The sequence below is a fragment of the Salvelinus alpinus genome, chromosome 3 (genome assembly GCF_045679555.1).
Source record: "Salvelinus alpinus chromosome 3, SLU_Salpinus.1, whole genome shotgun sequence".
Lineage (NCBI taxonomy): Eukaryota > Metazoa > Chordata > Actinopteri > Salmoniformes > Salmonidae > Salvelinus > Salvelinus alpinus.
The window spans coordinates 90,327,920-90,351,171 of NC_092088.1; the positions used below are offsets into that span (position 1 = coordinate 90,327,920).

The 23,252-nt window shown below is 49.6% G+C and overlaps 1 protein-coding gene across 5 annotated transcripts in view; it reads right to left on the minus strand.

Moving 5' to 3' along the window:
• The window catches only part of fam135a (family with sequence similarity 135 member A), a 62,095-nt gene that overhangs the window by 7,569 nt on the left and 31,274 nt on the right, over positions 1 to 23,252 (minus strand). For 2 of the 5 annotated variants that reach the window (XM_071394449.1, XM_071394450.1), the window contains 10 exons: positions 19,870 to 20,023; positions 15,719 to 15,796; positions 13,827 to 13,876; positions 13,357 to 13,515; positions 10,137 to 10,210; positions 8,905 to 9,059; positions 8,217 to 8,411; positions 4,584 to 6,675; positions 1,222 to 1,382; positions 816 to 907 (listed from right to left, as the gene is read on the minus strand). In XM_071394449.1, coding sequence (XP_071250550.1) covers positions 816 to 907; positions 1,222 to 1,382; positions 4,584 to 6,675; positions 8,217 to 8,411; positions 8,905 to 9,059; positions 10,137 to 10,210; positions 13,357 to 13,515; positions 13,827 to 13,876; positions 15,719 to 15,796; positions 19,870 to 20,023 — 3,210 coding nt within the window. The remainder of the gene's footprint in view (positions 1 to 815; positions 908 to 1,221; positions 1,383 to 4,583; positions 6,676 to 8,216; positions 8,412 to 8,904; positions 9,060 to 10,136; positions 10,211 to 13,356; positions 13,516 to 13,826; positions 13,877 to 15,718; positions 15,797 to 19,869; positions 20,024 to 23,252) is intronic. The other 3 variants (XM_071394451.1, XM_071394454.1, XM_071394453.1) reach the window with 3 other exon arrangements.

The following is a 23,252-nucleotide window of genomic DNA, read 5'->3' on the forward strand; positions in this document are numbered from 1 at the left end:
GATTCAGGTGTCCCATAAATGAGGTAGTGTCGGTTGGTTCAGGTGTCCCATAATGAGGTAGTGTCGGTTGGTTCAGGTGTCCCATAATGAGGTAGTGTCGGTTGGTTCAGGTGTCCCATAATGAGGTAGTGTTGGTTGATTCAGGTGTCCCATAATGAGGTAGTGTCGGTTGGTTTAGGTGTCCCATAATGAGGTAGTGTCGGTTGGTTCAGGTGTCCCATAATGAGGTAGTGTCGGTTGGTTTAGGTATCCCATAATGAGGTAGTATCGGTTGGTTCAGGTGTCCCATAATGAGGTAGTATCGGTTGGTTCAGGTGTCCCATAATGAGGTAGTGTCGGTTGGTTCAGGTGTCCCATAATGAGGTAGTATCGGTTGGTTCAGGTGTCCCATAAATGAGGTAGTGTCGGTTGGTTCAGGTGTCCCATAATGAGGTAGTGTCGGTTGGTTCAGGTGTCCCATAATGAGGTAGTGTCGGTTGGTTCAGGTGTCCCATAATGAGGTAGTGTCGGTTGGTTCAGGTGTCCCATAATGAGGTAGTGTCGGTTGGTTCAGGTGTCCCATAATGAGGTAGTGTCGGTTGGTTCAGGTGTCCCATAATGAGGTAGTGTCGGTTGGTTCAGGTGTCCCATAATGAGCTAGTGTCGGTTGGTTCAGGTGTCCCATAATGAGGTAGTGTCGGTTGGTTCAGGTATCCCATAATGAGCTAGTGTCGGTTGGTTTAGGTGTCCCATAATGAGGTAGTGTCGGTTGGTTCAGGTGTCCCATAATGAGGTAGTGTTGGTTGGTTCAGGTGTGGTACATTATGGTTAATTACCTGGTTGCGTTCGGACATGAGGAAGTCTATCCTAGCTCCAGGTAGGCCCAGCTCCAAGTAGGTCTTCACCAGACGCAGGTCAGCACTGTTACCTGGAAGACACAGAATGAAAGAACACCCAAGATATTTCACATTAGACCTGGATTCAAATACTGTTTTAAATATTTCAAATACTATGAGCGATGCATTAACCTGTCTGGAACACCACTACTGGGGCTTTCCTATTGGTTCCATTGCCAAGTCAAGCTTGATCAAGCCCAGGTAAAGGATTTGAAATTATTTCAATAGTATCTGAACCCAGATCGGTTTTCAATATATCGGACCACAAACATGTCCTGTGCCAAAAGAACTGAAGCAGATAACAAGATGGGTTGATTATCTGACTAAATGGATAAAGTGTAGTTACCATCGAGGCCGTGGACACAGACGATGAGGTGGATGCCCTCGTCACAGTTGTCATCCTCCTCCAGGCTAAAGTAAGGAACACTGGAGGCCAGGTCTCCCACCTCACTGTACAGGAACCCTGGTAGTCTCAGCTGCTTCAACTCCTCTTTGGCCGCAACAAAACTACACCACCAGGATAAGGAAGACATCTTTATTATTTGCCTGGCCAGTAATGTTGATTAATAATATAAGCTATTAAGATAATCATAATAATACTACTACTGTACACTGAGCATATACACTGAGTGTACAAAACATTAAGAACACCTGCTCTTTCTATGACACAGACTGACCAGGTGAATCCATGTAAAAGCTATGATCCCTTATTGATGTCACTTGTTAAATCCACTTCAATCAGTGTAGATGAAGTGGAGGAGACAGGTTAAAGAAGGATTTTTAAGCCTTAAGACAATTGAGACATGGATTGTGTATGTGTGTCATTCAGAGGTTGAATGGACAAGACAAAAGATCGAAGTGCCTCTGAACAGGATATGGTAGTAGGTTCCAGGCGCACCGGTTTGTGTGAAGAACTGAGGACAAAAGGGGGGGTGCAATGCAATATTAGGAAGATGTTCCTAATGTTTGGTACACTCAGTGTATGTGCCATATAGCAAATGCTTTAATCCAAATTGATTTACAGTCATGCATGCATACATTTTACATATGGGTGGTCCCAACAGGAATCGAACCTACGACCCTTGGCGTTGCAAGCGCCATTATCTACAGACTGAGCCACAAACAACCACATTAATGTGCAAATGGTGCATCGTCCCTGTCAAATCAACTTAATACAGTGAAGTTAACGGAGCAACATTTCCCTAGCTAACGCTTAAGACATAACCATCAAAGAAGCAGAAATGAAATGATGGAACTGTGGACTGTAGGACATGAGGTGACTAGACTGTGGACTGTAGGACATGAGGTGACTAGACTGTGGACTGTAGGACATGAGGTGACTAGACTGTAGACTGTAGGACATGAGATGACTAGACTGTAGACTGTAGGACATGAGATGACTAGACTGTGGACTGTAGGACATGAGGTGACTAGACTGTGGACTGTAGGACATGAGATGACTAGACTGTGGACTGCTGGACATGAGGTGACTAGACTGTGGGCTGTAGGACATGAGGTGACTAAACTGTGGACTGTAGGACATGAGGTGACTAGACTGTAGACTGTAGGACATGAGATGACTAGACTGTGGACTGTAGGACATGAGGTGACTAGACTGTGGACTGTAGGACATGAGGTGACTAGACTGTGGGCTGTAGGACATGAGGTGACTAGACTGTGGGCTGTAGGACATGAGGTGACTAGACTGTGGACTGTAGGACATGAGGTGACTAGACTGTAGACTGTAGGAGATGACTAGACTGTGGACTGTAGGACATGAGATGACTAGACTGTGGACTGTAGGACATGAGGTGACTAGACTGTGGACTGTAGGACATGAGGTGACTAGACTGTGGACTGTAGGACATGAGGTGACTAGACTGTAGACTGTAGGACATGAGGTGACTAGACTGTGGACTGTAGGACATGAGGTGACTAGACTGTGGACTGTAGGACATGAGATGACTAGACTGTGGACTGTAGGACATGAGGTGACTAGACTGTAGACTGTAGGACATGAGATGACTAGACTGTGGACTGTAGGACATGAGGTGACTAGACTGTGGACTGTAGGACATGAGATGACTAGACTGTGGACTGTAGGACATGAGGTGACTAGACTGTAGACTGTAGGACATGAGATGACTAGACTGTGGACTGTAGGACATGAGATGACTAGACTGTGGACTGTAGGACATGAGGTGACTAGACTGTGGACTGTAGGACATGAGGTGACTAGACTGTGGACTGTAGGACATGAGATGACTAGACTGTGGACTGTAGGACATGAGGTGACTAGACTGTAGACTGTAGGACATGAGATGACTAGACTGTGGACTGTAGGACATGAGGTGACTAGACTGTGTACTGTAGGACATGAGGTGACTAGACTGTGGGCTGTAGGACATGAGGTGACTAAACTGTGGACTGTAGGACATGAGGTGACTAGACTGTGGACTGTAGGACATGAGGTGACTAGACTGTGGACTGTAGGACATGAGGTGACTAGACTGTGGACTGTAGGACATGAGGTGACTAGACTGTGGACTGCAGGCCATGAGGTGACTAGACTGTGGACTGTAGGACATGAGATGACTAGACTGCGGACTGTAGGACATGAGGTGACTAGACTGTGGGCTGTAGGACATGAGATGACTAGACTGTGGGCTGTAGGACATGAGGTGACTAGACTGTGGACTGTAGGACATGAGGTGACTAGACTGTGGACTGTAGGACATGAGGTGACTAGACTGTGGACTGTAGGACATGAGGTGACTAGACTGTGGACTGTAGGACATGAGGTGACTAGACTGTGGACTGTAGGACATGAGGTGACTAGACTGTGGACTGTAGGACATGAGGTGACTAAACTGTGGACTGTAGGACATGAGGTGACTAGACTGTGGACTGTAGGACATGAGGTGACTAGACTGTGGACTGTAGGACATGAGGTGACTAAACTGTGGACTGTAGGACATGAGGTGACTAGACTGTGGACTGTAGGACATGAGGTGACTAGACTGTGGACTGTAGGACATGAGGTGACTAGACTGTAGGACATGAGGTGACTAGACTGTGGACTGTAGGACATGAGATGACTAGACTGTGGACTGCAGGACATGAGATGACTAGACTGTGGACTGTAGGACATGAGGTGACTAGACTGTGGACTGTAGGACATGAGATGACTAGACTGTGGACTGTAGGACATGAGGTGACTAGACTGTGGACTGTAGGACATGAGGTGACTAGACTGTGGACTGCAGGACATGAGGTGACTAGACTGTGGACTGTAGGACATGAGATGACTAGACTGTGGACTGTAGGACATGAGGTGACTAGACTGTGGACTGCAGGACATGAGGTGACTAGACTGTGGACTGTAGGACATGAGGTGACTAGACTGTAGACTGTAGGACATGAGGTGACTAGACTGTGGACTGTAGGACATGAGGTGACTAGACTGTGGACTGTAGGACATGAGATGACTAGACTGTGGACTGTAGGACATGAGATGACTAGACTGTGGACTGTAGGACATGAGGTGACTAGACTGTAGGACATGAGGTGACTAGACTGTGGACTGTAGGACATGAGATGACTAGACTGTGGACTGTAGGACATGAGGTGACTAGACTGTGGACTGTAGGACATGAGATGACTAGACTGTGGACTGTAGGACATGAGATGACTAGACTGTGGACTCACGCTTTCATCTGTGGTGTGGGGGCGCTGTCATACCAGCGCAGGCTGTTGGAGGTGAGGGAGGTGGAGGGGGTAGGGACTAGAGGTCTCCCCTGGGAAGAGCCCACTGAGCTGGGGGCCAGGGGGGAGCGGACAGGGGCACCATAGCCTGGAGGAAGACCCCTGGGCTCCTGAACATGGTCCAGTCCCAACTGTTCAAACAACAGACTCCTCCCTACTGCCCCTCCATCCCCTTCATCCTCCTCCTCCTCGTCAACGACACCGTTCACGAACGCCAAGCCGTCTCCTTCCTCGTAGAAGCCGTTCTCTATCATCTCGTTGTCCTCTTCCTCGTCTTCCTCTACAGGCGGCCCCGGCCCCGCTCCAGACAGTATCCCCAGGGTGATAGCTGACGTCTCTACAGGGCTGATCTCTGAGACGTCTGTGCTGGAGCGCGAGCCAAAGTAGTTTTCTACCAGTCCCTTTTTGACCAGGTCACTGCTGCTGGTGGTGGAGTTAGAGGAGGGGTAGGAGGCTGTCTGGGGCTCACTACGGGGGGCACCTGGACCCCCTATGGCCCCCTCAGAGAAACCTGTTAACAACCTGGGATCAGTGTTAAGTGTTGACTCAGAGGTTGAGGAAAAAGTCCTAGGAGGCAGATATTGAGAAGCAGAACCCCCACTAGCAGTGGTGTTGAGGCCCATCCCAGCATCGGGGTGCGTTTGGCTGGGTACAGAGCAGCGTGTTGGGACAGATAGTGGTGGTTCTCCATAGAACACCAGGCTCTGTTGCTCCTGTACCAGAACACTGGACTTCCTCATTCCCCCTGGGCCTGGTGGCCCCTCGGCCTCCCCTCCTCCTACACTGCTGGAGCCCCTGGACACAGACGTACCCCCCTCCCCCTCGTCATCCGAGGGCAGCGAGTTGATGGAGGTGAGGGAAGACTGGACGCCGCTGACCGCGCTGACTGTACTCTCCGGGTTGAGGCCCTCTCCAGCCCCCATGCTGCCCTTATGGACAGAGGTGGGCTGGACGGGCCGGGGAGCAGGGCTGAGTAGGGGCCGTTCGGCCTGCTGGGGGCCCAACTCAGTCTCAGGGGCCCCAGCCAGCCCTCCGGCCCCACCCTGGGTAGCCAGCTGGATAGCGAAGGAGCTGGGCTCGCTCTCGATACCAGAGTCGGAGAGGCGGGAGGAGGCACTGGGGACTGCAGCACCTCCGTCTGGTGGCAGCCTGATACAATCACCCTTCACCTGCTGTAGAAGCACCAGGCCTGGCCTCTGACCAACCTCTGTCATTACCTCTCTACCCCCAGGCCTGTCAGACACCTCAGACCTCCAGTCTCTCAGAGCAAGGTGTTTAGAGTCGGACATACACAGGTCTGTCTGGGTGATTTCTGGGATATCTCTTTTGGAGGTCCCATCCCCATCCGTGCGACAGGGCAGGAGAACTGTCACTGTGTCTCCTTGGTACGGGTCCTTGTCACTGGGTTGGACCTCAATGTGCCTGAGTCCAGTGGCGGTAGAACCAGGCGTGTAGTGATCGGGCAGCTGCTGGCTGCAGTGGTCAACGGCAGCATATTTGTGAATTACTTGGTTATTATCTGTGGTGGCTAATCCGGCTACAGCTCCAGGACCAGCCTGGGCCGGCTTGTTCTGTGTGTCCAAGCTCACTAAGGCTGTGAAGTAACCTTTCTGGCTAGCCACGCCACTAGCTACTAGGACGTCATCCTCAAGGAGAGAGTCAAAATTAAGAACAGCATTTGCCTGTCCAGCGGCGGCGGTGGTGGTGGTGGTAGCACCAGGCTCAGGAAAATATTTGGAGATCCTAGTCCTTAGGTCAGTGTTGGAGTCTCCCCCAGTCACCCCCAGCAAGGCATCCCTCTCCCCCTGCTCCCTCTCCTCCCTCTGCTGCTTCAGGCCAGCCTCTCCCTGTCCCTGGGCCTCTCTGTCCTGGTCAGTTTCTCCATGTGTTAGCTGTGAAGGGTTAGCCGAGTTAGCGGCCTTCCCCAGGTTCTTATAGGCCACCAGAACCACAGAGTCCTTGGATCCCTGTCTGATGAGCTTCTTGGCGTTCTCCCTCTCCGTCTTGGCGTTCTTCTTCAGTTTCACCGACTTGCCTTTAATACAAAGAAAAAGTATGTGTTTTACTTTTAAAGGAGTTTAATCACAAACCCAACGTGCTTCAGATGAACTGATAAAACATCATGGTTCCCACTCTATTCAAGGAAGCATTGTCAAGGATTTGTCAGTGCCATATTTACCAAGACATATAGACTGAGACAGTACTCACTGGGGGCAGAACACACAATAACTATCACCTGAACGTCTAGCGTAGTAACTGTCACCTGAACGTCTAGCGTAGTAACTATCACCTGAACGTCTAGCGTAGCAACTATCACCTGAACGTCTAGCGTAGTAACTATCACCTGAACGTCTAGCGTAGTAACTATCACCTGAACGTCTAGCGTAGTAACTATCACCTGAACGTCTAGCGTAGTAACTATCACCTGAACGTCTGGCGTAGTAACTATCACCTGAACGTCTAGCGTAGCAACTATCACCTGAACGTCTAGCGTAGCAACTATCACCTGAACGTCTAGCGTAGCAACTATCACCTGAACGTCTAGCGTAGTAACTATCACCTGAACGTCTGGCGTAGTAACTATCACCTGAACGTCTGGCGTAGTAACTATCACCTGAACGTCTAGCGTAGTAACTATCACCTGAACGTCTAGCGTAGTAACTATCACCTGAACGTCTAGCGTAGTAACTATCACCTGAACGTCTGGCGTAGTAACTGTCACCTGAACGTCTGGCGTAGTAACTGTCACCTGAACGTCTAGCGTAGTAACTATCACCTGAACGTCTAGCGTAGTAACTATCACCTGAACGTCTAGCGTAGCAACTATCACCTGAACGTCTAGCGTAGCAACTATCACCTGAACGTCTAGCGTAGCAACTATCACCTGAACGTCTGGCGTAGTAACTATCACCTGAACGTCTGGCGTAGTAACTATCACCTGAACGTCTAGCGTAGTAACTATCACCTGAACGTCTAGCGTAGTAACTATCACCTGAACGTCTAGCGTAGTAACTATCACCTGAACGTCTAGCGTAGCAACTATCACCTGAACGTCTAGCGTAGCAACTATCACCTGAACGTCTAGCGTAGCAACTATCACCTGAACGTCTAGCGTAGCAACTATCACCTGAACGTCTAGCGTAGCAACTATCACCTGAACGTCTAGCGTAGTAACTATCACCTGAACGTCTAGCGTAGTAACTATCACCTGAACGTCTAGCGTAGTAACTATCACCTGAACGTCTAGCGTAGTAACTATCACCTGAACGTCTGGCGTAGTAACTATCACCTGCACGTCTGGCGTAGTAACTATCACCTGCACGTCTAGCGTAGTAACTATCACCTGAACGTCTAGCGTAGTAACTATCACCTGAACGTCTGGCGTAGTAACTATCACCTGAACGTCTAGCGTAGTAACTATCACCTGAACGTCTAGCGTAGTAACTATCACCTGAACGTCTAGCGTAGCAACTATCACCTGAACGTCTAGCGTAGCAACTATCACCTGAACGTCTGGCGTAGTAACTATGATAGTAACTATGATAGTAACTATTCCTATGAATAACAACAACACACCTTTGGACTTGGGCAGGTCTGGGCAGTCATCGGGCCAGGTTGTGTCCATCATGGTTGGGGGCCGAGGCTCCAGGATGGGGCTGGGGAAGGATGCTGCGGCAGCTGCAGTGGAAGAGGAAGAGCTGGCCTTAGAGTTACCGGAGGACGTGGAGCCACTCCGGGGATTATGTATGCCCAGCCACGGCCCGTCCCGATCTGAAGCAGGGAAACCAGAGTATGGAGAAAATCTCAATGACCAAGTAGATTTACATACACCCATTACATTAGGTGAAATGGTGATGCCATAGTAAACTGAATCAACAGACAGAATATATAGAGATGATACACAACAGACTAAATATATTCATAGAGAAAGACAAAGAAACACTTCCATGTTGCCACTTTCCAGTCTCACTTCAAATGTTCAAGGCACTTAGATGAATAAGTTACTGTGATTGTAGGAATCATATTATAAAGTGCAAGTGTGAATGTGATTTTCCCTGATTAATCACAAATTCCTGCTTTTATGACATAACCCTCTATACATACATCATAACCTAGACCGAAAACAATATTTACTTTCCTGACTTTCTAAATTGAAGTGATCACATCCCTGCTTTAAATAGCTGTCTCTCTAACGGTCTGCCATGTTACTCATAGAAATATAGAAACAGAATCTATTTCATTCTATTTCTATTGCGTCGCTGACCTTCCGTGATAGAGTCCAGGTATCTGTCCTCGAAGATGATTGGCAGGGAGCTGACGTCCCCGTCAAGGTCGGCACATGCAACAGGAAGTGGTGGTAGAGACAGGAAGTAGGAGGAACTCTTGATGGCTGTGGTCATCTGCTGGTGGCTGTGAGCACTGACGTGAGGAGGGGAGAGAGAGAGAGAAGACGTGAGGAGGGGAGAGAGAAGAGAGGAGAGAGAGAGAGAAGACGTGAGGAGGAGAGAGAGAGAGAAGACGTGAGGAGGGGAGAGAGAGAGAGAGAGAAGACGTGAGGAGGGGAGAGAGAGAGAAGACGTGAGGAGGGGAGAGAGAGAGAAGACGTGAGGAGGGGAGAGAGAGAGAAGACGTGAGGAGGGGAGAGAGAGAGAAGACGTGAGGAGGGGAGAGAGAGAGAAGACGTGAGGAGGGGAGAGAGAGAGAAGACGTGAGGAGGGGAGAGAGAGAGAAGACGTGAGGAGGGGAGAGAGAGAGAAGACGTGAGGAGGGGAGAGAGAGAGAAGACGTGAGGAGGGGAGAGAGAGAGAAGACGTGAGGAGGGGAGAGAGAGAGAAGACGTGAGGAGGGGAGAGAGAGAGAAGACGTGAGGAGGGGAGAGAGAGAGAAGACGTGAGGAGGGGAGAGAGAGAGAAGACGTGAGGAGGGGAGAGAGAGAGAAGACGTGAGGAGGGGAGAGAGAGAGAAGACGTGAGGAGGGGAGAGAGAGAGAAGACGTGAGGAGGGGAGAGAGAGAGAGAAGACGTGAGGAGGGGAGAGAGAGAGAAGACGTGAGGAGGGGAGAGAGAGAGAAGACGTGAGGAGGGGAGAGAGAGAGAAGACGTGAGGAGGGGAGAGAGAGAGAAGACGTGAGGAGGGGAGAGAGAGAGAAGACGTGAGGAGGGGAGAGAGAGAGAAGACGTGAGGAGGGGAGAGAGAGAGAAGACGTGAGGAGGGGAGAGAGAGAGAAGACGTGAGGAGGGGAGAGAGAGAGAAGACGTGAGGAGGGGGAGAGAGAGAGAAGACGTGAGGAGGGGAGAGAGAGAGAAGACGTGAGGAGGGGAGAGAGAGAGAAGACGTGAGGAGGGGAGAGAGAGAAGACGTAAGGAGGGAAAAATAAAACAGTACAAATCTTAATTTTCTGTTGTTGTGGATTGGTGGTTAATTCATCATAAAAACACACAAACATAGAGACAGACAGGACACACACACGGAAGACATGTTAGTAGTTTGTCTTACTGTAGTTCCTGATAGGCCAGTGCCGTTTGTCTCGGGTGTTCCAGACAAAAGAAGGCCTCTGCAAATCTCCGCACCTGAAATAAGTAGAGCAAGAGACCAGAATGAGAACACATGAACAGGGTGAGATGCTGCATGGTCAGCAGGGTTAGTGAGGTGCACCATGGTCAGCAGGGTTAGTGAGGTGCACCATGGTCAGCAGGGTTAGTGAGGTGCTCCATGGTCAGCAGGGTTAATGAGAGCACCATGGTCAGCAGGGTTAGTGAGGTGCTCCATGGTCAGCAGGGTTAGTGAGAGCACCATGGTCAGCAGGGTTAGTGAGGTGCTCCATGGTCAGCAGGGTTAGTGAGGTGCTCCATGGTCAGCAGGGTTAGTGAGGTGCTCCATGGTCAGCAGGGTTAATGAGGTGCTCCATGGTCAGCAGGGTCCATGAGGTGCTCCATGGTCAGCAGGGTCAGTGAGGTGCACCATGGTCAGCAGGGTTAGTGAGGTGCACCATGGTCAGCAGGGTTAGTGAGGTGCTCCATGGTCAGCAGGGTCAGTGAGTTGCACCATGGTCAGCAGGGTTAGTGAGGTGCACCATGGTCAGCAGGGTTAGTGAGGTGCACCATGGTCAGCAGGGTCAGTGAGGTGCACCATGGTCAGCATGGTTAGTGAGGTGCTCCATGATCAGCAGGGTTAGTGAGGTGCTCCATGATCAGCAGGGTTAGTGAGGTGCTCCATGGTCAGCAGGGTTAGTGAGAGCACCATGGTCAGCAGGGTTAGTGAGGTGCACCATGGTCAGCAGGGTTAGTGAGGTGCACCATGGTCAGCAGGGTTAGTGAGGTGCTCCATGGTCAGCAGGGTCAGTGAGGTGCACCATGGTCAGCAGGGTTAGTGAGGTGCTCCATGGTCAGTGAGGTGCTCCATGGTCAGCAGGGTCAGTGAGGTGCACCATGGTCAGCAGGGTTAGTGAGGTGCACCATGGTCAGCAGGGTTAGTGAGGTGCACCATGGTCAGCAGGGTTAGTGAGGTGCTCCATGGTCAGCAGGGTTAGTGAGAGCACCATGGTCAGCAGGGTTAGTGAGGTGCACCATGGTCAGCAGGGTTAGTGAGGTGCACCATGGTCAGCAGGGTTAGTGAGGTGCTCCATGGTCAGCAGGGTCAGTGAGGTGCACCATGGTCAGCAGGGTTAGTGAGGTGCTCCATGGTCAGTGAGGTGCTCCATGGTCAGCAGGGTCAGTGAGGTGCACCATGGTCAGCAGGGTTAGTGAGGTGCACCATGGTCAGCAGGGTTAGTGAGGTGCACCATGGTCAGCAGGGTTAGTGAGGTGCTCCATGGTCAGCAGGGTTAGTGAGAGCACCATGGTCAGCAGGGTTAGTGAGGTGCACCATGGTCAGCAGGGTTAGTGAGGTGCACCATGGTCAGCAGGGTTAGTGAGAGCACCATGGTCAGCAGGGTTAGTGAGAGTACCATGGTCAGCAGGGTTAGTGAGGTGCACCATGGTCAGCAGGGTCAGTGAGGTGCACCATGGTCAGCAGGGTCAGTGAGGTGCACCTTGGTCAGCAGGGTTAATGAGGTGCTCCATGGTCAGCAGGGTTAGTGAGGTGCACCATGGTCAGCAGGGTTAGTGAGGTGCACCATGGTCAGCAGGGTCAGTGAGGTGCACCATGGTCAGCAGGGTCAGTGAGGTGCACCATGGTCAGCAGGGTTAGTGAGAGCACCATGGTCAGAAGGGTTAGTGAGGTGCTACATGGTCAGCAGGGTCAGTGAGGTGCTCCATGGTCAGCAGGGTCAGTGAGGTGCACCATGGTCAGAAGGGTTAGTGAGGTGCACCATGGTCAGCAGGGTTAGTGAGGTGCTCCATGGTCAGCAGGGTTAGTGAGGTGCACCATGGTCAGCAGGGTTAGTGAGGTGCTCCATGGTCAGCAGGGTTAGTGAGATGCACCATGTTCAGCAGGGTTAGTGAGGTGCACCATGTTCAGCAGGGTTAGTGAGGTGCACCATGGTCAGCAGGGTTAGTGAGGTGCTCCATGGTCAGCAGGGTTAGTGAGGTGCTCCATGGTCAGCAGGGTTAGTGAGGTGCACCATGGTCAGCAGGGTTAGTGAGGTGCTCCATGGTCAGCAGGGTTAGTGAGGTGCTCCATGGTCAGCAGGGTTAGTGAGGTGCACCATGTTCAGCAGGGTTAGTGAGGTGCTCCATGGTCAGCAGGGTTAGTGAGGTGCACCATGGTCAGCAGGGTTAGTGAGGTGCTCCATGGTCAGCAGGGTTAGTGAGGTGCTCCATGGTCAGCAGGGTTAGTGAGATGCTCCATGGTCAGCAGGGTTAGTGAGATGCTCCATGGTCAGCAGGGTTAGTGAGATGCTCCATGGTCAGCAGGGTTAGTGAGGTGCACCATGGTCAGCAGGGTTAGTGAGGTGCACCATGGTCAGCAGGGTCAGTGAGGTGCACCATGGTCAGCAGGGTCAGTGAGGTGCACCATGGTCAGCAGGGTTAGTGAGGTGCACCATGGTCAGCAGGGTCAGTGAGGTGCTCCATGGTCAGCAGGGTTAGTGAGAGCACCATGGTCAGAAGGGTTAGTGAGGTGCTACATGGTCAGCAGGGTCAGTGAGGTGCTCCATGGTCAGCAGGGTCAGTGAGGTGCACCATGGTCAGAAGGGTTAGTGAGGTGCACCATGGTCAGCAGGGTTAGTGAGGTGCTCCATGGTCAGCAGGGTTAGTGAGGTGCTCCATGGTCAGCAGGGTTAGTGAGGTGCACCATGGTCAGCAGGGTTAGTGAGAGCACCATGGTCAGCAGGGTTAGTGAGGTGCTCCATGGTCAGCAGGGTTAGTGAGAGCACCATGGTCAGCAGGGTTAGTGAGAGCACCATGGTCAGCAGGGTTAGTGAGGTGCACCATGGTCAGCAGGGTTAGTGAGGTGCTCCATGGTCAGCAGGGTTAGTGAGATGCTGCATGGTCAGCAGGGTTAGTGAGATGCTGCATGGTCAGCAGGGTTAGTGAGATGCTGCATGGTCAGCAGGGTTAGTGAGGTGCTCCATGGTCAGCAGGGTTAGTGAGGTGCTCCATGGTCAGCAGGGTTAGTGAGATGCTCCATGGTCAGCAGGGTTAGTGAGGTGCTCCATGGTCAGCAGGGTTAGTGAGGTGCACCATGGTCAGCAGGGTTAGTGAGGTGCTCCATGGTCAGTGAGGTGCACCATGGTCAGCAGGGTTAGTGAGGTGCTAGGTGCTACTAATCGACTCACTCTGAGTGTGTGATGCTCCACAGCCAGCAGGGCAGCAACATTCTCCTGCAGTGAGACCACCTCCAGGAACTGACCCCACAGGGCCATGAGGAGGGAACACAGCTGGGCCAGGTTCATATTGACCAGCTCTGCCAGCTCGTCCGGGCTCTCCGCCCTCTGCTGTTGGAGAGAGGGGGACATGGATTAGCCCAGTATAGACACCAGGGGGCGCCACAAAGACAAGCTAAAACATAAACACAGGCCCTGTTCCAATACTTCCATGTTTCCTTGAGGGAAGCACATCTCGATTTGATTTAAAATCCAATCATACTCAATGAAGAACTTTGTCCAGGAGTTTAAGTCCAGGACTTTAATCTGGGTCAGGGAGACCTGCCACAGTCCTGGAAGTGATTAGTCCACTAAGTCGACCTATCGACTTGACTATGAAAAGGGCTCAGACAGTGAGCTGATGGCAGAAACTAATATCGTACCTTGACTTGATCACAGAGCTCAGTGAGACGGTTCTCAACGTCTAGTTCCTCTGGAGAAAAGAACAAAGAGCATTAAAACAGGTCCTTGTTTTGTTGTCAATTCCACAATCATATACAGATCTGTCGAGTCTGACAGACAGGCTGGTAAATCAACGGTATCATTAGACATAAGAGCCAATCAGATGGATGAAGAGAGGACAAGAAGAGAGCCAGAGAGAGAGAGAGACCTGGCCCCCGGAGATATGACTGTGACAGAAAAGGACTAGAAGAAGAAGAGAGCCAGAGAGAGAGAGAGACCTGGCCCCCGGAGATATGACTGTGACAGAAAAGGACTAGAAGAAGAGAGCCAGAGAGAGAGAGAGACCTGGCCCCCGGAGATATGACTGTGACAGAAAAGGACTAGAAGAAGAAGAGAGCCAGAGAGAGAGAGAGACCTGGCCCCCGGAGATATGACTGTGACAGAAAAGGACAAGAAGAAGAAGAGAGCCAGAGAGAGAGAGAGACCTGGCCCCCGGAGATATGACTGTGACAGAAAAGGACTAGAAGAAAAAGAGAGCCAGAGAGAGAGAGAGAGAGACCTGGCCCCCGGAGATATGACTGTGACAGAAAAGGACTAGAAGAAGAAGAGAGCCAGAGAGAGAGAGAGACCTGGCCCCCAGAGATATGACTGTGACAGAAAAGCACTAGAAGAAGAAGAGAGCCAGAGAGAGAGAAACCTGGCCCCCGGAGATATGACTGTGACAGAAAAGGACTAGAAGAAGAGAGCCAGAGAGAGAGAGAGACCTGGCCCCCAGAGATATGACTGTGACAGAAAAGGACTAGAAGAAGAGAGCCAGAGAGAGAGAGAGACCTGGCCCCCAGAGATATGACTGTGACAGAAAAGGACTAGAAGAAGAGAGCCAGAGAGAGAGAGAGACCTGGCCCCCAGAGATATGACTGTGACAGAAAAGGACTAGAAGGAGAAGAGAGCCAGAGAGAGACCTGGCCCCCAGAGATATGACTGTGACAGAAAAGGACTAGAAGAAGAGAGCCAGAGAGAGAGAGAGAGACCTGGCCCCCGGCGATATGACTGTGACAGAAAAGGACTAGAAGAAGAAGAGAGCCAGAGAGAGAGAGAGAGACCTGGCCCCCGGAGATATGACTGTGACAGAAAAGGACTAGAAGAAGAAGAGAGCCAGAGAGAGAGAGAGAGACCTGGCCCCCGGAGATATGACTGTGACAGAAAAGGACTAGAGAAGAGAGAGAGAGAGAGAGAGAGACTGGCCCCCAGAGATATGACTGTGACAGAAAAGGACTAGAAGAAGAAGAGAGCCAGAGAGAGAGAGAGACCTGGCCCCCGGAGATATGACTGTGACAGAAAAGGACTAGAAGAAGAAGAGAGCCAGAGAGAGAGAGAGACCTGGCCCCCAGAGATATGACTGTGACAGAAAAGGACTAGAAGAAGAGAGCCAGAGAGAGAGAGAGACCTGGCCCCCGGAGATATGACTGTGACAGAAAAGGACTAGAAGAAGAGAGAGCCAGAGAGAGACCTGGCCCCCGGAGATATGACTGTGACAGAAAAGGACAAGAAGAAGAGAGAGCCAGAGAGAGACCTGGCCCCCGGAGATATGACTGTGACAGAAAAGGACTAGAAGAAGAAGGCCCACCTGTGGAGAGAAGGAAGTGTGTGAATAAACGACAGACAGAGGACTATGACAGGCACTGACCTCTAGGACTTATAGTGACTGAAAGACTGAAGGATTGAAGCACACAGAAAGATTACCAGGTGTGTGGGGGAAAAGAACCAAAAGAGGAGAAAGCAAAGAAACCAAACAGGAAAAGAAATGAAGAAGCAGGATGAGTTGAGGGTAGAGGGAAGGGGCGGAGGGTAGGGTTCAGGTAGGGGGACATACCTATGAAGACGTGCCTTTGGTCTGGAGGGAAGGGTCTTCTGAGTACTCTCTCATAAAGGACTTGCATGCTGGGCTTGGCTAGTAGGAGTGATTGGCACATATATAAGGGCATGTTTAACCTTGCTGTTGTTGTTACTATGCCCTCTAAGGTTAGAATGGATTCATAACTACTTGATCATGTTCAGGATGAAACATTTGTTGTGACTGTAACTAACAGTCTGTGAAGCACCAGACCACAGCTAGTTGTAGGGAGGAGAGTTGATGTTGTGACTGTAACTAACAGTCTGTGAAGCACCAGACCACAGCTAGTTGTAGGGAGGAGAGTTGATGTTGTGACTAACAGTCTGTGAAGCACCAGACCACAGCTAGTTGTAGGGAGGAGAGTTGATGTTGTGACTAACAGTCTGTGAAGCACCAGACCACAGCTAGTTGTAGGGAGGAGAGTTGATGTTGTGACTAACAGTCTGTGAAGCACCAGACCACAGCTAGTTGTAGGGAGGAGAGTTGACGTTGTGACTAACAGTCTGTGAAGCACCAGACCACAGCTAGTTGTAGGGAGGAGAGTTGATGTTGTGACTAACAGTCTGTGAAGCACCAGACCACAGCTAGTTGTAAGGAGGAGAGTTGATGTTGTGACTAACAGTCTGTGAAGCACCAGACCACAGCTAGTTGTAGGGAGGAGAGTTGATGTTGTGACTAACAGTCTGTGAAGCACCAGACCACAGCTAGTTGTAGGGAGGAGAGTTGATGTTGTGACTAACAGTCTGTGAAGCACCAGACCACAGCTAGTTGTAGGGAGGAGAGTTGATGTTGTGACTAACAGTCTGTGAAGCACCAGACCACAGCTAGTTGTAGGGAGGAGAGTTGACGTTGTGACTAACAGTCTGTGAAGCACCAGACCACAGCTAGTTGTAGGGAGGAGAGTTGACGTTGTGACTAACAGTCTGTGAAGCACCAGACCACAGCTAGTTGTAAGGAGGAGAGTTGATGTTGTGACTAACAGTCTGTGAAGCACCAGACCACAGCTAGTTGTAGGGAGGAGAGTTGATGTTGTGACTGTAACTAACAGTCTGTGAAGCACCAGACCACAGCTAGTTGTAAGGAGGAGAGTTGATGTTGTGACTGTGACTAACAGTCTGTGAAGCACCAGACCACAGCTAGTTGTAGGGAGGAGAGTTGATGTTGTGACTAACAGTCTGTGAAGCACCAGACCACAGCTAGTTGTAGGGAGGAGAGTTGATGTTGTGACTGTAACTAACAGTCTGTGAAGCACCAGACCACAGCTAGTTGTAGGGAGGAGAGTTGATGTTGTGACTGTAACTAACAGTCTGTGAAGCACCAGACCACAGCTAGTTGTAGGGAGGAGAGTTGATGTTGTGACTGTAACTAACAGTCTGTGAAGAACCAGAACACAGCTAGTTGTAGGGAGGAGAGTTGATGTTGTGACTGTAACTAACAGTCTGTGAAGCACCAGACCACAGCTAGTTGTAGGGAGGAGAGTTGATGTTGTGACTGTGACTAACAGTCTGTGAAGCACCAGACCACAGCTAGTTGTAGGGAGGAGAGTTGATGTTGTGACTGTGACTAACAGTCTGTGAAGCACCAGACCACAGCTAGTTGTAGGGAGGAGAGTTGACGTTGTGACTAACAGTCTGTGAAGCACCAGACCACAGCTAGTTGTAGGGAGGAGAGTTGATGTTGTGACTAACAGTCTGTGAAGCACCAGAACACAGCTAGTTGTAGGGAGGAGAGTTGATGTTGTGACTAACAGTCTGTGAAGCACCAGACCACAGCTAGTTGTAGGGAGGAGAGTTGACGTTGTGACTGTGACTAACAGTCTGTGAAGCACCAGACCACAGCTAGTTGTAGGGAGGAGAGTTGATGTTGTGACTAACAGTCTGTGAAGCACCAGACCACAGCTAGTTGTAGGGAGGAGAGTTGATGTTGTGACTAACAGTCTGTGAAGCACCAGAACACAGCTAGTTGTAGGGAGGAGAGTTGATGTTGTGACTAACAGTCTGTGAAGCACCAGACCACAGCTAGTTGTAGGGAGGAGAGTTGACGTTGTGACTAACAGTCTGTGAAGCACCAGACCACAGCTAGTTGTAGGGAGGAGAGTTGACGTTGTGACTAACAGTCTGTGAAGCACCAGACCACAGCTAGTTGTAGGGAGGAGAGTTGACGTTGTGACTAACAGTCTGTGAAGCACCAGACCACAGCTAGTTGTAGGGAGGAGAGTTGACGTTGTGACTAACAGTCTGTGAAGCACCAGACCACAGCTAGTTGTAGGGAGGAGAGTTGACGTTGTGACTAACAGTCTGTGAAGCACCAGACCACAGCTAGTTGTAGGGAGGAGAGTTGACGTTGTGACTAACAGTCTGTGAAGCACCAGAACACAGCTAGTTGTAGGGAGGAGAGTTGATGTTGTGACTAACAGTCTGTGAAGCACCAGACCACAGCTAGTTGTAGGGAGGAGAGTTGACGTTGTGACTAACAGTCTGTGAAGCACCAGACCACAGCTAGTTGTAGGGAGGAGAGTTGACGTTGTGACTAACAGTCTGTGAAGCACCAGAACACAGCTAGTTGTAGGGAGGAGAGTTGATGTTGTGACTAACAGTCTGTGAAGCACCAGACCACAGCTAGTTGTAGGGAGGAGAGTTGACGTTGTGTGTGGAGTTGTTAAGTTATACACGTAGCTGGTTTGACTTGTTTAGGTGTTTTAAAGGGACAGTACGACATTCTGGCAATGATGCCCTTAATCTACTTCCCAAGAGTCAGATCAACTTGTGGATACCATTTTTATGCCTCTGTTAACCATCTATAACTTCCATTATATACTGACTGCAGAGACATCAAATGGTATCAGAGAGTTCATCCGACTCCGGGTAAGTAGATCACGGCTTAAAGGCCCAAATCTTGCATTATATCCCTTTAAGAACATCTGAACATCTAAAACCAACTACAACAATGTCGTACCGTCCCTTTAAACGTCAGGACATAAGAGGCGGCACATCAAAGACAGAGCCTACTGTCTATATACCAATGCCTTCGTACAGTGCAGGGTAAAGGTGTTCACTAGGCCACAAAGTGAAGGGTCAGAAGAGCTCAGTAGTACCACATCAGTTGGTGGTGAATATGATATGTGGCCCACCACCAGGACACTACTACAGGAAGTCAGCACTCCAAAGGTGAGCAAGTCAACTACTACCATCAACTTCCTTCTAGAACGGCTGACAGGAGGCAGGGAGCAAATGATGACATGCAAATACTATGATAAACAACACAGCCAGTTCATGAAGACAAAATGTAAAATACATCCTACTCATTCTAGATACAGACATTCTAAAAAGCAAGAGAAGAGCACAACATTAAACAAGAGCGTTGTAACAGTAAAGTCTCACAGCAGGCTAGATGTTTCTGCATCATGTTGGGGTGTAATACATAGCTGAATGTCCTGTCCATCTCTCACTGGGTATCAGGGCTCTCTAAATCTAACGCATCAACTCAAACCCTGCAGTAAAGTCTCGCCGCAGGCTAGATGTTTCTGTATCATGTTGGGGTGTAATACATAGCTGAATGTCCTGTCCATCTCTCACTGGGTATCAGGGCTCTCTAAATCTAACGCATCAACTCAAACCCTGCAGTAAAGTCTCACAGCAGGCTAGATGTTTCTGTATCATGTTGGGGTGTAATACATAGCTGAATGTCCTGTCCTTCTCTCACTGGGTATCAGGGCTCTTTAAATCTAACGCATCAACTCAAACCCTGCAGTAAAGTCTCACAGCAGGCTAGATGTTTCTGTATCATGTTGGGGTGTAATACATAGCTGAATGTCCTGTCCTTCTCTCACTGGGTATCAGGGCTCTCTAAATCTAACGCATCAACTCAAACCCTGCAGTCAAATCAAGCAGCAGGTCCAGCGTTGTCATGTCAACACTACAACGGAGGTAATACCTGGACTACGGGGGAATGACCCAGTCTGTCAGCGCCACAGATCCATTACATCTGTGGAGCATCAACATCCTGCAGTTTCTTTCCATTTCAGTTGACACTGTTTTTCTCCATGCAGCCACCTGGCAATGTGATGGGTGTGTGACTGACTGTTTCTAGTGTCAGAGAGCCGGTGTTACCATGGTGCAGTGTAGGCCTACCTAGCTCCATGCGGTGTGAGGAGGGCAGGTCCTTGCTGACGGAGGTGAAGTAACCAAACAGGCCCTGGTAGGCCAGCAGTAGGCTGGCACAGAGACTGTGGTGAAGACTGAAAGCATGCTGGAGACATTGGTCTGACACCAGGAATGTTCTGCCCTGAAGGGAGGGAGACACACAGGGTGTTAATAACAGGTCATAACAGGCTATAACATGTCACAGATGCTGTGACACACACACAGTTAAGACAAGGTCACAGTGAAGAGAATGCACTCCATTTTGGTTTACTAAGCAATGGCTGCTTTCTTAACTTCAAATCCATTGTTCCCCTGTTATCCTATTGATATTATTATGCTGCTTTGCCTGGGCCAAGATCTTTCTAATGGGCCAAGATCTTTCTAATGGGCCAAGATCTTTCTAATGGGCCAAGATCTTTCTAATGGGCCAAGATCTTTCGTATCTGATCACATTTTCCGTCTGTTATGGGAAGAATTAGCTGGCTTGTTAAATCCATCCATTTTCTCCAAGCAGCAGAAGCACACTAGGCAATATCTGGAGAAATCCTCAAATACATCACTCAAAGACCAGCATCTCATCAGGCCTGTCATTTGGCAAAATGTAACATGTAAAATATGCAGCTTGAACATGATATGAATATATAACCTTATCCCTTCCATTTACTGCCTGCAATTAATATGAATCATATAACCTTATCCCTTCCATTTACTGCCTGCAATTAATATGAATCATATAACCTTATCCCTTCCATTTACTGCCTGCAATTAATATGAATCATATAACCTTATCCCTTCCATTTACTGCCTGCAATTAATATGAATCATATAACCTTATCCCTTCCATTTACTGCCTGCAATTAATATGAATCATATAACCTTATCCCTTCCATTTACTGCCTGCAATTAATATGAATCATATAACCTTATCCCTTCCATTTACTGCCTGCAATTAATATGATGTGAAATAACCTGTATGGTACCACTGACTGGATAGCCATTACTAAGGAGGATGGCTGTTATGAAACTAGGAGAAGAGGTCGATGGATTTCACTGTCTGTCTGTCTGTCTGTCTGTCTGTCTGTCTGTCTGTCTGTCTGTCTGTCTGTCTGTCTGTCTGTCTGTCTGTCTGCCTGTCTGTCTGCCTGTCTGTCTGTCTGAGTTCTGAGCTGTCCCATTAGGTCTGGCTACATGCATGTTAGAGTGACGAGGGGACTGAGCATTGTCTCCTGCATTCCACTTCAGTGAGCATGTTCAATTCAGGCATCAACCCAATCTGTGTGTGTGTGGGGGGGAGAGCTTCTTCTTCCCCATCTCATCTGTCAATAACCTCTCCTACCACAACTTATTTTCCTTCTGCCCTGTACCTTACAGTCTTCATAAAGTACAGCTTGACCCAATCTGTGTGTGTGGGGGGGAGAGCTTCTTCTTCCCCATCTCATCTGTCAATAACCTCTCCTACCACAACTTATTTTCCTTCTGCCCTGTACCTTACAGTCTTCATAAAGTACAGCTTGACCCAATCTGTGTGTGTGTGGGGGGGAGAGCTTCTTCTTCCCCATCTCATCTGTCAATAACCTCTCCTACCACAACTTATTTTCCTTCTGCCCTGTACCTTACAGTCTTCATAAAGTACAGCTTGTCCCTGGCAGCAGAACAAATCAAATCAAATCAAATCAAATCAAATTTTATTAGTCACATACACATGGTTAGCAGATGTTAATGCGAGTGTAGCGAAATGCTTGTGCTTCTAGTTCCGACAATGCAGTAATAACCAACAGTAATCTAACCTAACAATTCCACACTACTACCTTACACACACACACAAGTGTAAGGGATAAAGAATATGTACATAAAGATATATGGATGAGTGGTGGTACAGAACGGCATGGCAGATGCAGTAGATGGTATAGAGTACGGTATATACATATGAGATGAGTACTGTAGGGTATGTAAACATAAAGTGGCATAGTTTAAAGTGGCTAGTGGTACATGTATTGCATAAAGATGGCAAGATGCAGTAGATGATATAGAGTACAGTATATATACATATGAGATGGGTAATGTAGGGTATGTAAACATTGTATTAAGTGGCATTGCTTAAAGTGGCTAGTGGTACATTTTTACATAATTTCCATCAATTCCCATTTTTAAAGTGGCTGGAGTTGAGTCAGTATGTTGGCAGCGGCCGCTAAATGTTAGTGGTGGCTGTTTAACAGTCTGATGGCCTTGAGATAGAAGCTGTTTTTCAGTCTCTCGGTCCCTGCTTTGATGCACCTGTACTGACCTCGCCTTCTGGATGATAGCGGGGTGAACAGGCAGTGGCTTGGGTGGTTGTTGTCCTTGATGATCTTTATGGCCTTCCTGTGACATCGGGTGGTGTAGGTGTCCTGGAGGGCAGGTAGTTTGCCCCTGGTGATGCGTTCTGCAGACCTCACTACCCTCTGGAGAGCCTTACGGTTGTGGGCGGAGCAGTTGCCGTACCAGGCGGTGATACAGCCCGACAGGATGCTCTCGATTGTGCATCTGTAGAAGTTTGTGAGTGCTTTTGGTGACAAGCCGAATTTCTTCAGCCTCCTGAGGTTGAAGAGGCGCTGCTGCGCCTTCTTCACAACGCTGTCTGTGTGGGTGGACCAGTTCAGTTTGTCCGTGATGTGTACACCGAGGAACTTAAAACTTTCCACCTTCTCCACTACTGACCCGTCGATGTGGATAGGGGGGTGCTCCCTCTGCTGTTTCCTGAAGTCCACAATCATCTCCTTTGTTTTGTTGACGTTGAGTATGAGGTTATTTTCCTGACACCACACTCCGAGGGCCCTCACCTCCTCCCTGTAGGCCGTCTCGTCGTTGTTGGTGATCAAGCCTACCACTGTAGTGTCATCCGCAAACTTGATGATTGAGTTGGAGGCGTGCATGGCCACGCAGTCGTGGGTGAACAGGGAGTACAGGAGAGGGCTCAGAACGCACCCTTGTGGGGCCCCAGTGTTGAGGATCAGCGGGGTGGAGATGTTGTTACCTACCCTCACCACCTGGGTGCGGCCCGTCAGGAAGTCCAGGACCCAGTTGCACAGGGCGGGGTCGAGACCCAGGGTCTCGAGCTTGATGACGAGTTTGGAGGGTACTATGGTGTTAAATGCTGAGCTGTAATCGATGAACAGCATTCTCACATGGGTATTCCTCTTGTCCAGATGGGTTAGGGCAGTGTGCAGTGTGGTTGCGATTGCGTCGTCTGTGGACCTATTGGGTCGGTAAGCAAATTGGAGTGGGTCTAGGGTGTCCGGTAGGGTGGAGGTGATATGGTCCTTGACTAGTCTCTCAAAGCACTTCATGATGACGGAAGTGAGTGCTACGGGGCGGTAGTCGTTTAGCTCAGT